General features: G+C 37.6%; 1 protein-coding gene across 1 annotated transcript; it reads left to right on the top strand.

Annotated features, from left to right (window-relative positions):
• The first annotated feature begins 229 nt into the window (after positions 1–229).
• On the top strand, positions 230–958 carry LOC112128267 (MAP7 domain-containing protein 1-like). Its single transcript, XM_024230221.1, has one exon. The coding sequence runs from the start codon at positions 230–232 to the stop codon at positions 956–958; it is 729 nt and encodes a 242-aa protein (XP_024085989.1).
• Positions 959–12796: the final 11838 nt, after the last annotated feature.

Genomic DNA, 12796 nt, shown 5'->3' on the forward strand with positions numbered 1-12796 from the left:
TAGCCAACGGGGAGGCAGTCCTATCACCTCGTGTATAATGGCGTGATGCTTAGTACTACCAGCTGGCGACTTGATGGTTACCGTGCTGGGCATCGCGGCGAGCCCTCTCGAGGCCACACAGTTTGTGTTGCGCGTGGGGTATCGCTCGAGCAGGCCGGGGACCGACACCAAAGGCAGAGAACTGTACACACATGTCACAATACATCCTTACACAGATAAAACACAATAGATGATGAAAATAAAAAAGAAAGAAAATAATCTAGGAGTAAAAGTGCCTACTCCGCCTAACCCGGGCCCGACCAGCCCGACAGGACCCCCTCCTAACCCAACACCGCCACCTCTCCCAACTCTTTTCTCAATCCCGCCGAAGGATTTGCTTTCCTCTACTTCCGAGACCCACGTCCCTCCTTCCCCTGCAAACCCTTCAACCCCCTCTCCACAACCATCCACTCCTTCTCAAACGTTGGAGGATGATGGCTTCGTTCCTGCTGCTGGTAAAAGAAAAAGAATTCCCAACAACTCGCCAAAGAGTGCAACGAGGACAGAGAATGTACCTGTGTCTCCTTTGTCACCTGCACAAAAAAAGAGAAAAGAAGTAATACAAGAGAAGAAGGAAAAGAAAGAAAAGAAAAAGAAATCGCGAAGTGTTGCCTCGTCGCTGAGTCTCGGGATCATGGGAATTACTCCTCTCGCTGAGGCCTACCAGACGAGATACTATAATGTAGCAAGGAAAGAGGGAGATTTTAAATCCACATGCCCTTTCCTTCTACACAGGGAAATAAAGAAGATAGAAAAAACAAACTCTATCACAAAAAGTAGAGATGGGAAAATATGCATAGGAGTGACTGGGAAAGAGATCGAGGCAAAACTGATGTCATTAAAGGCGCTTGCTGGACATGAGGTCGATTACCCCTCATCAAAAGTTGAAGACCTCCAGAGGGGTAGTAGTATGCCGTGACCTCATGAATAGCAGTGTCGATGTCATCAAAGAAGACTTAGGGGACCAGGGTGTGTTGGAAGTAAGGAAGATGAACACTCGCCGGAACGGACAAATTGTCCCTTCGGCGAGTCTAATCCTCACCTTCGACGCCCCGCGATGCCCAGACCAAATAAGAGCGGCGTTTTACAAATTGAAAGTCCGCCCTTATATCCCACCTCCGCAAAGGTGCTAGCGTTGCCAGAAATTTGGTCATACCTCCCTGCGATGTAAATCCCCGCAGGAAGTGTGTGAGTGTTGGAGGGAAGCACACCCAAAAGAATCTAGGTGCTCAGACCCTCCCACTGCGTAAACTGCAGGGGATGCCATACGGCTCGATCCGCCAGCTGCCCTGTCCTCTCGAAAGAACGAGAGATACAGAAACTAAAAACAATAGATAAAATGAACTTTCGTGTGGTCAAGGCAGTGGTCGAAAGTAGGAGCACTGCAGGGACATACGCCCAAGCAGCAGTTCGTCCCGCTCCTGGGCCGACCGTCCTGGAGCAAACCCGGGCGGCTGATCCTCAGAGAGGAGAAGTCGCCAAAGCCCTCCCGTTGATGGCGGGGGCAAAAGAAAGTGTGGCCCTTGCCACCCTTCCGTAGAAAAGGGTGGTAACATCCTCTTCCCAAACGTCCCCGGCACGGGAAGTCGAGACTGCCCATGGGAGGCAGTCTGACAAGCTGTTGGGTGATTTTAACTCACACAACATATGGTGGGGGTCGATGCGAACAGACGTTAGGGGCAGAGAGATGGGGGACCTAATAGGCGAGTCCGACCTGGTCCCCCTAAACACCGGCTCTGCTACACATATTGATTTTAGTATAGGCCGATTTAGCGCGATCGACCTGTCGTTAGCCTCACCATCACTGGCCACCCGGGTAGAATGGGCTCCATTGGGGGGACCACCACCTGAGTGACCACTTACCGATATTGTTGAGGAGTTCCGTCTCGAGATGAGTATATCACACTCCTACGAAGTGGAGCCTGAAGCGTGCGGATTGTGAACTCTTCTCTGCGACGGTATCGGCACCTCAATTAACAGGGGATGTCGACGCTGATCTCCTCTTTGAGCGGGAGATCAACCGCGCTGGAAGCAGATCCATTCTCAGGAGCGATGCCTGCTGCCGTGCACACGCGCAGAAGAAGCGAACATTCCGGCGCTTCAGAAGATATCCGACGGAGGAGAACCTTGCAAATTTTAAAGTAAAAAGAGCTAGAGAGAGGCGTACCTTGTCCCAACCCAAAAAGGAGAGCCTGGCGAGGTATGTCTCTGAAATGACTTGCCAGACCTCCGCCAAGGAAGTATGGGACAAGGTCAGAGCACTCTCTGGCCGATCCAAACCTCCGTCGGTACCGATATTGACCACCGATCGCGGGAGTGTGACGGAAGCTTCGGAGGTTCCCGAAGAACTGGCGCGGCATTTCGCCGCGGTGTCTAGTTCCGATTCAAATTCCGATACCTTCCGACAAAGGAAAACAGAGACGGAACGCACTGAGATCGATTTCGGCGGCGGCCCCAAAGAAGCGTACAATGTGCCTCTGACGATGGGAGAGTTCGCGTCCGCGTTGGGGCGCGCCCGGAATTCAAGCCCCGGGTGTGATTGTATCCCATATGAGATGCTTCGCCACCTACGCCAGGCTGCGGAGCGGCGCGTGTTGGACTTGTTCAACAACATATGGTATTCGGGCTCTTACCCCGATCATTAGCGAGAAGCGCTTATCATACCTATCTTTAAAGAGGGTAACAACCCAAGCCTGGCTACGAGTTCCAGACCGATTTCGTTTACAACCTTCTTGAGCCAGGTCCTGGAGTCTATGGTGAAAGGTCGTCTGACCTGGCACTTGGAGACAAAGGGAGTTTACAGCCAGTATCAGGCGGGGTTAGGGGTCGATGGCGGACTATTTATAAAAGTACTCCATCGACCCCAATCTAGAATAGTGTGAGTATAGGTCGGTGGAGGAATATCAAGTACACGAAACGGAATGAGTGTATTGTATGAATGTATTTATTTGTTTGAATGTAGTGTTTGAAAGTGTAAACAGAATAATATTGACTTAGTTTAAGGTACTTAGAGCTGCCTCAACTGCCCTAGAACCGAGCTGAAATTTCTACAACCAGAACGCACGTTTTATGAGATTTAAAAAATAATAATTTAGAGTGAACTGTTCAAAAACACGTTTTCTTTATAAAATGGTATTATGTGATGTAAACACCGAATCCGTCTGTTCGGGCTGGTCTTGATGAAAATAAAACTCAAATAAAATAAAACAAATAAACGGAGGCTTGACGAGTAAAATAAAATAAAATAAAATAAAATAAAACAAAATAAAACGGAGGCTTGACGAGCGAAACAAAATAAAAATAAATAGAATAAAATAAAGAAAATTTACCTGGGAGTGGACTGTATGAAATATACCTTCTGGTGCGTCGTTGGAATCACCTTCGGCGTCACCGAGCTCGGATTCAGCGTCGGAGAAACCTGTTGAAACTACCAGAAAGTGCGGAGGCGAAGCGAAGAAAAAATAAAACATAAATGAGAATACTCCTGCTGTATGCGAGGGTAGAAAAAGAGAAAACGAGGGTTAACTTTGAGGGGAATCAAAACTGAGGTTAAACGAATTGAAAAGGTCCGACCAAGCGTGTTCGGCGGTTTGTAACGTACTACACGCGTGACGTCGACACGCCAGACTCGTCGCACCTTTAATCCCCTTCGGGTTTGATGACGAGGTGCGACACAACAAAGTTGGATAATGAAAATTTAAATACCCTTTTTTTTAAGAAAGAAGAAAATAAAATGTGCCCGGTGCGAACACCGTCTATGTAAATGTTCATATTAATTAACGGTAGTAAAACAAATAAAAAATCGCACGAACTATTCTGGTTACATGGTATTTTGATTCATACATAGTTTTATTGTTTGTAATTTTGGTTATTGTTGGTATATTGAACATGAAAATATAGCAAAATTAGATTTGACTTTTTGTCATGAATTTAAGGCTATTTTATCTCCTGAACTAATTGTTAATAAAATTAAATCGGGCCATTATTAAAACAGATTTATCAACTAAGTTGTACAATTTAATACTATGTTTCCCATTTAGATAAGAATGGTTGCGTTATTGTTGCCAGGAAGGCAATATCTTAAAAGCAAATTAAACGAAATTACCGCTAACTATTGTCATTATCTAGAACAAAAGTTTTCGTTAACTATTTTGTGAAGGTCATTAATTATTTAAGAAATTACGAGGCATATATTGTCCAAGGGGAACTTGCTGCAACTCGGAAGGGGATGTTCCGCTTAAATTTCCCCAAGGTTGTTGGTCTATCTGTTTAGAGGTAATGTTAGTCCTGTTTTTACTTGTTGATCGTAATTTCCTTTGGAGCACAGCGTTCCTGTTATTTCCTTTAAATTGAGAATAGGGTTATCTGGTAATTATGCGCAATCTCCTTTTAATTCGTCCTTATTGCTTATCTTTAGAAACCAAGAAGAACAATAAAACAACACAAAACCGATTTGATCTCTGGCTTAAATTTCAATTAAACTGAATCGTGTGGATCGAACGTTTTATAATAACGCCGCACCATGATATCTGGTCGTCCCACAGGATAATGAACAAATCAATGCCCTAGAGATCAATGATGACTTCACGCTTTGCCCGCTTAATAAAACATTGGTCAATTCAGGACTTCGAGCGTTGGCTATGCAAATTATCGGTGTGTATTGTTGATAGGTTTGTCCGTTTTAGCCAAAATTTACAATCAAAATTCCCTCTGGTCACAAAAGCAGCAGACGATTCACAGGGATTCACGATAAATATACCAACGGAAAGTCATTGTTGAGTATAATGTGTGTAAACGTTTTGTTGAATTATTTTTCATTCACAACCATTAGTTTAAAAAGTTCTGCTCATAAAAAACATAATAATTGTCTACTGTTAAGCAAAAATGTAACATTTTTTAAATAAGTATAAAGTTTTGTCCAAAGTTAAGCAATAAAAATCGACTTCAGTTTGTCCAGCAGCCAAGAGAAAAATATCAGAAATCTTTATTTGGGGGAGGATGATAAATAATAACACATTTAATATTTCTGAGTCATTGTGCGGAAATGCATGCCATGATTTTGTGGTGGCTTCTGTTTTGTAGTGCCCTTCTGTGTTTCCAAATGAAGTTTTTCTTCTATCGTTGACAGAATTAATGCTATGAGGAAACAGGCTTATCAATTTATTTTATGCGATGTGTTTTTTTTATATACGTGAATAACCGCTTGCCATTTTCCGTCAACTACGTGATATTTCATGCACATTTGGGTTACTCCGACTTCAACAGTCCAAGATAACACAATATTATACCAACATATGACTACTGCAAATGTCAGCTATGTATAGTAGAGATCATGACATCAGAGCATAATTCTACGCACCTGCCCTGCCATTGCTAGAGCAAGTCCTTGTTTCCTAGGAAAACCGTTTTTCAGCTATGTGAACATCGATACCATACCTGTAAAAATATTAATTTCATTTGCCAGAATTATAACAAAATGCTAACAGTGATATCCTCTCTCTCTCTCTCTCTCTCTCTCTCTCTCTCTCTCTCTCTCTCTCTCTCTCTATCNAAAAAAAAAAAAAAAAAAAAAAAAAAAAAAAAAAAAAAAAAAAATTAAGTACTTCCCACCACACTCCTAGTGCTAAATTTAATATTTTTGATGATTGTATTTTGATTTATCTTTATTTTCCGATGCATTTTGTATCATTTGCTTCTTTATAGTACTTCTACATGCTATAATCCAATAAGCACGGTCTTTATTTTTGAAATATACTTTATTTTTAATAATTAAATTTAAAAATATAATGTAATCCCTGTCACTACCAGTTGAGCGTCGCGGATGAGAGGTCAATCCACTATAATCCATGGCCTACGCCGAGATTTGAACCCATGACCACTTGCGTGGCAAATACGAGATGGACGCCTTAACCACTCGGCCACCGCTGTGCCTCTTTAAAGAAATAAAAATCTTTCTAGAAAACCATTAGAAGAGACACAATAGTGGAAAGTTTCCGAGAGTAAGGAAGAAATTCCCATTCTTTACAAAAAAAGTTATTTATATAGTGAATTACAGACAAGTAGAATAATATATGTATAATTCTTTTCGTTTCTTAATGTTTCATATCCATAGATGTTTAGTCATCATGTAGTAGAAGTAAAATTAAAACCAGTTTCAACTGTGCTATTCTTGTGAGTTTGATCGTTCCCGATCATTTTGGCCCGACTATCCTCGCTATTTTGGTCAGTAGGCGTGTTTCAGTCGTGGGTTTGTAAAATGACAAGAACCGAAATGCTATTGACAAAATTTGTGTTCAGCATGTAAAAAGTGTCGCTGCCTGATCAATAGTGAGATTAACATCAAAACGTTGATTTAGCAATTTACTTGAACAGTCTGTAATATGTAATTTTTAAAAACGAAATTCGGACATGAAATGAAATTCATTCCAACAATCGTGTTGCAATTTTTGTCGAGTGATATTCCAATAAATTCTGAATACTCCATTTGCTTAGGAAGCCCAGTTGGTACGGAGATTGGAGTAGAATACAGGTTACTGAGTTTTACGAGGTTGTCGACATAAGGAAAGTTGAGGTCAACGTTGATATTAAATAAATAGAAGTAGAATATCGATAATTTTTTTGCAGATTCATCTTGGCGTTTTGTTATAAACTTCTGGTAGTTAAAAGTTCTGTCCGTCTGTTTTTTTTTTTTAAATAATAGTACAGTATAAAGATTTTTTTCTAAAATATACGTTAATTGAATATACGTTATTCATAAGCCGTCTAAAGGGGAAAATTGAAGTGGTAAAGAAAATGAAAGGAAGATTATGAGAATTAACGGTTGGAGAGACAGAGGTTAGAGACAACAGGGCGCCCTCGCGATGAATAAATTGCCATTAAATCCAATTTCAGCGTTGGCCTCTGCTTAAGATTCAGCCCTTAACGAAATTTATAAATACATTTATTCAACGGGAAGCGGAGGTGTCGGTTATCCCAGACGACAATAAAGGTCTGCCTTGCTTAGTCCAATTCCGCTGGATGAATACATGATGCCCACACAAAACGGATTGTCAACAATTTTTCTGTCCGGGCTGCCAACTAAAGTCTCTTAAAACACAGTGCTCCATATTGCAAAACAATAATTTTTAAACGAAAAACAGAGTTCGAAAACACCAGCCAGTTCATTCTATTGATTATTAAAATGGTAGCCTTTCCGGTCCGCTTATTTTCTTTAGCCTGTCGGCTTTAAACCGAACCCGCTGGGAATACAATCAAAAATAATTCCACCGTTTTATTTACATAAAATTTCTTGTTGAAAAGTTGTGGACAATTATTCTTGCATCTGTTCTGTTGGATAGAAAATAAAACGGTCGGTGACAAGAAAATGTGGATTAAATTAACTTTGGAAACTTTAGTCGAATATTAATGAATAAAAAAAACGTTAAACAAGTACACCATATAGTTTTACTTAATAACTTATGTAATACTTTTCTTACTGGCTTAACATAAATTAAAAACTACTCATCCCAACTACACCTTGTGTAAGGCCCACTTTTCCACTGGCGTAACTATTGTCAGGAGGAAGGAGTCTTCGACGAGAAGAAGTTTTGTTGGCCGTGGTCGGGCTAATGAATCAGACGTGTTTTTGGACTAGAGATCGGAAAAAACTGCTCTTTTTAAGAATCGGTTCGAAACCTCTCACTCAGTAAAATGAATCAGCTCTTATTCATGGCTAACCAAATTTATCTTATTATCCAACCATAATTCTATGGGTAAGGATTGGCGGGTTTTTCGAATTTTGGTGTACCAGCGCGCCAGGGTCAATGGTAAAGGATGATTGGCTAAATTGCAGGGCTTCCTTCTTTTTATTTGGAGATCGTGAGATGCGGTCTGGTGTGACGTAGGTTTTAGAAAAATATTTTCTTTGTCGTGCCAACGTTTCGGTCTTTATTGAGATCATCTTCAGGGCTTAAAGTGTTAGTTTTCTATGTAGATGTGTCAATGAATATCTCACTCATTGAACTCTCAACACTCATTGAATTTAATATCAATAACATACCTACATCATCACATCACACAAACCATATATAACAATCATCACATTCCACCATCAAACATTTCTACATAGTCTAATTCTCCAACAATTTGGCTTTCGTTTCCCTAATTGTCCCCGTCTATATAATATTGAAAGGATAATCAGGCCGAATCATTACCCACGTTTTTTCCCATGTCGGCTTCCTTTCACTTCAAAGAAGCCGACTCCTCAAATAAAAATGTCTTTCTATACCGACTTCCTTCCCCACCGCTTTAAATTCCAACGTATGGAAACATAAAACATCAATTAAATTCACTATCTTTATCTCAACTTAAAACCTTAATTAATTGAATGTTATTAATTGGTCAAGCGGACCACGAAAAATAGTGAATTTAATTGATTAAAATGAAAGGAAGGGGCTATTTACTCCGCCTCGAGGAATATCGAGTACTCTGGGGGAGTGAATGCGACCAGACTTCTATGTTTGTGGCGATATATATGTTATGTATTATATGTTGTGTATCTCTTCTTAAATTGACAACCTGAGGTACTAACAAGAGACTAGCATTTTAAAATAACGACGTAATATGCAAGTAAAAGCAGAGAGTCAGTAACCAGATCGAGATGGTCAAATGGCTGCAGTTCAATACAAAACACGCGAGAAAGACAGGAAAGAGAAGGAATATACGAGGAGGGCCGGCGATGACCTTAGCTATTTGTCGGCCCATAAACCTTCCACTTTATGCATATATATATATTTTACCCAGTCACCTATTTTAAATTTTCCGTATTTTCTATTTTTGTTGTAGTCAAGTTCATGTCTTAAATGTGCCCTTTTTAAGTTTTTTATGGCTTGTTCCCGTATGTGCATAGTCTGTGTTGGATCCCTCTTGTTTGAATCATTCAGTTCCCTTTTTAAGTCCGAAGGGGCGATTAAATTGGTATGTTTTTCTCCATCAGTGAAACCAGTATATTTCTTAGAACTTTCCGAAAGTCTTAACTGATGAAATGATTTAGTCAAATCGAGTGCAGAGAAAAATTTATTGCCCGCTAATTGATCTATAATAGATTTTATGTTAGGAAAAGGGTATTCAAAATATTTGAATTTTTTATTAAGTTGGCGATAGTCTACTACTAGGCCATATTTTCCTGATTGGCCTTTTTTTACTATAAAACAACGACTTATATAATTACTATGGGTTTCTATTATTATGTTTTGAGTTTTTAGGTCCGAAAATATTTCTTGCATAATTTGCTTTTGTACGGGATTAAAGTAATAAGGACGACAACGAATTGGTTCCGGATTTAGTATTTCTAGTTCGACTTTAAATTGTCGAGCTTCGCCAATTTTTTCGTTTAAAACATCCGGAAATGAATTTAGGAAGTGCTCTTTTAAGTCTTTAGAAACAATTCCGGTTCAATTCCTCCCGATTCTGTAAATTCCGGTCTGAATCCGAAGAAATAACCCCTTCTACTAGGAAATATCGTAAGTTCAGTAAAATTTTGACAATCGTATCCGAGAATTATTGATACTGGTAAGTTATCAAGTACTAAAAATTCAAATTTCCACGAGTACATCCCAATTTTTATATTTACACGAACCCCGTGTTTTGGTTGAAAAGTATTTCCGCTTACAGTGACTAAATTTATTTTAACGGGAAAAATTTAATCTTTTTTTAATAGTCCCAAATTTTGTAAACTCGTGAATAAACCTATAGTATTATTTAGATCCTCAAAATATTTGATAATGCAATGGCTGTTTTATTACAATTTGTTATTTTGAAATATTTTTGTTCTAATTTTTTTTTAAATTTGCGCCAAATGTATTAATTTTTTCTTGGTTAAGATTAAGATAACTGGCCGGGGATGTTTTTAAGGTTGGTGTGCTCGCATCATTTTGGTCTACCCGAACGGGATACCTTGGCATTGTTTGTAGTGTTTCGATGGGTTACTTTGTTTGTATTTTAAAGGACGATGTTTAATTTTATTAAAATAGTGTATTTCTTGTTTAGGTTCGATAGGTGAAATCCCCTTTTGAACCGTCCTGGCTCTTAATTTGTTTACATTAATATGTTCTTTCCGATTTAATCCATGATCATCTCTTATTTTTGTGTTTTCTTTGCAATAAAGATCTGAGAAACGATTAGATTTGCTTTCATTTTAAGGATTGCATGTACGATAATAATGTTTTGGCTTATTAAAAGGATGTCTACAATATGGATATGCCCTTAAGAAGTTTTGTTATTTTAAATTCCTATTCCCGTTATAATTTTGATTGCTTTCCCGGTACTGATAACTTAAATCTTCTAAAATTGGTGGGTTTATGCCAATAATAATTATGAAAATTTTTAGGATGGTAATTAAAATGTTTAGGGTTTTGAAAATTCCACTTGTTTTCTCTTTGATTCATTCGGTATGGAAGAGATTCACGTAAAAGGAGTAACCTTTTCTATTATGATTTATATGGGAATTGTCTCTTGACTCGTTGTTTATGGGTGACTTTCTTTCATATTTAAAATCATGAATAATTTCCGGTTTAATGCCTAAACTCATGATATTTTTATATCGTTGTTTTCGGTGTCTTCTACGTACTTCCAAACAATCTGAGTCCAAATCTGAACTGTCCTGTTTGAAAATATTTACTTGACTTTTGGGCTCTATTTGTTAAAATTAATTCAATCCTAGATATTTCTCGATAAAGCTCTTCAATTGATTGTATTTTAACACGTGTTCCAATTAGACGTAAAAACTGCGGATTTACCCTTTCGAGAATGATTTGAATCGTTTCCTGTTCAGAAATATCTCCAAAAATTTTCGAATATTCAATTTGCTGGTCAACAAATTCTCTTAGGCTTTACTTGACTGAGGTCTCAAAAGATATTTGGTTTTTAATTTTAAAATTTGTTGGGGAGAAATATGAAATTTATACAGAGAGTCTCTTAATATTTTAAAATTTATATTCTTTGTATTAGCTGCATTGTAAAGCAAATGACTAACTGAACCTGTCATTTGTTCGGCAATAACAAATAAGATTTCCGATGTTAAAGAACGATAATGATTAAGAAGAGGTCTTAATGCATACAAAAAGTTAAATATTGTATCGGGATCATTTAGAACTAAATGAGGCAATTTATTTATTCGGTTTAAAAGTGATTTATGGAGTTTAGAAGCCCTTATAAATTTTTCTTCGAGTTGGCATGATTGTCATCTTGTTTCTCGACATTCGCTTTCAGAATCGGACGACTAAAATTTAAGAACAAATTGTTTTTTGCTCCCCTCTGAATCGGAACTACGCGCTGCCGTAACCATGGCATACGTTTTTGCATTCAGTTCCTTGATTTTTTGTATTTTAATTTCATTTTCCTTTTTATTATCCTCGTCAAGCCTATCTGTTTCACTCGGTCCAGTCTGTTCTACAACCTCACCGTCCGATACCCCATATGAAATAAATTTAAAATTTTTATTAACCAATTTTTTTAATATTGTGTCAGCCAAATTATAAACTAATTTGTTTCGGTGCTTTTTTGGAATACGGGGTAATTCTGGGCTAGTACAAATTATTTCTCGAGCCTGGGGTTTTAAAATATTAATAAATTCTTCTTATAGTACCGCAGTTTCTTTAGCAGTCTTAATTTTATCAAGTCCATTTGGCCTACTATCAGTGTCTTGTTCACCTTTGCAGGAGTCTCAAATTCATTGCTTTCCATTATTCTTTAAAATTTATTTAACGTGAAATTAATCAATTAATCAAGATTTCTTTTAAATTGTTAATTAAATTAAATTATGAGTAATTATTTATTTCGATTAATAACAATAACTAATAATCAGTAATAATCACTAAAAACCACGGATAAACATTAAAAACCACGCTCTGCTACCATAAATTGTCACAATTAACTAGTAGTTGTTTTAAGGAAGGGATGGGCCCAACCTAGACCTTGTCTAGGACCCAGAGGAAATCCCTCGATCGGTCTGTCTATAATTTTTTGAAATTTGCCAGATACCTTTTTTTATTGAATTTAACTTTAACTATAAAATTGACCTTTTTTGTTATAATGGATAAATGTTGAAATGTTAGAATTAAAAGAGATGAAATGCACAAGATTAAAATTTTATATCTTTAGAAAATTATTTTAATAGTTTAAATATTACAAAATAAATGTGAGACTTTTAAATAAGATAAAAAACAAAAGTAATAAAATGTAAAAAAATAACAATTTAACCCACTAGTTTTTCCTTTTTCAATCTTAAGAGAAGTATGAAATAAAAATTTAATGACAGTTGAAGGAATAGTATTTTGTTTTACTTACAGGACCAACTATTAAACGGAGTGTCTTACTCGGACGGAGGTCTTTCTCTCACTCGCTTAAATCCCAAAGTGCGTAAACAAAACTATATTAAGAGGATTGTCTCACACGGTGTGACATATATACTGAAATAGAAGAAAAAAAAATAGAAGAAGCGTATGTACATAGTATATCCGGAGTATTTGTCATGGTGTGTCTATTTATGTTTACCTACAATTTGCATTAGCAATATTGTTTCAACGGTATCAGAAAATTAGTGAAATTTTATCATTTGTAAAATGTAGTGGGCTTATACAGCTTGATTTAACTCATTTTATTCGCCTAGGAAATCGAAGGAATTCGTGAAAAACGTTTTAACAATTGTACGATAATCAGCCAATTTGTATAGAGAAATTGAAGAATATTTTTCAAGTTTAAAAAAGTGTAAAATTCGGTC

Source organism: Cimex lectularius, unplaced genomic scaffold (assembly GCF_000648675.2).
Source record: "Cimex lectularius strain Harlan isolate CLEC.00 unplaced genomic scaffold, Clec_2.1 scaffold348, whole genome shotgun sequence".
Taxonomy (NCBI): Eukaryota; Metazoa; Arthropoda; class Insecta; order Hemiptera; family Cimicidae; genus Cimex; species Cimex lectularius.

What these genes read in the sequence shown, in the direction of transcription:
- LOC112128267 (XM_024230221.1), top strand. Translation starts at nt 230, where the DNA reads ATGATGAAAATAAAAAAGAAAGAAAATAATCTAGGAGTAAAAGTGCCT.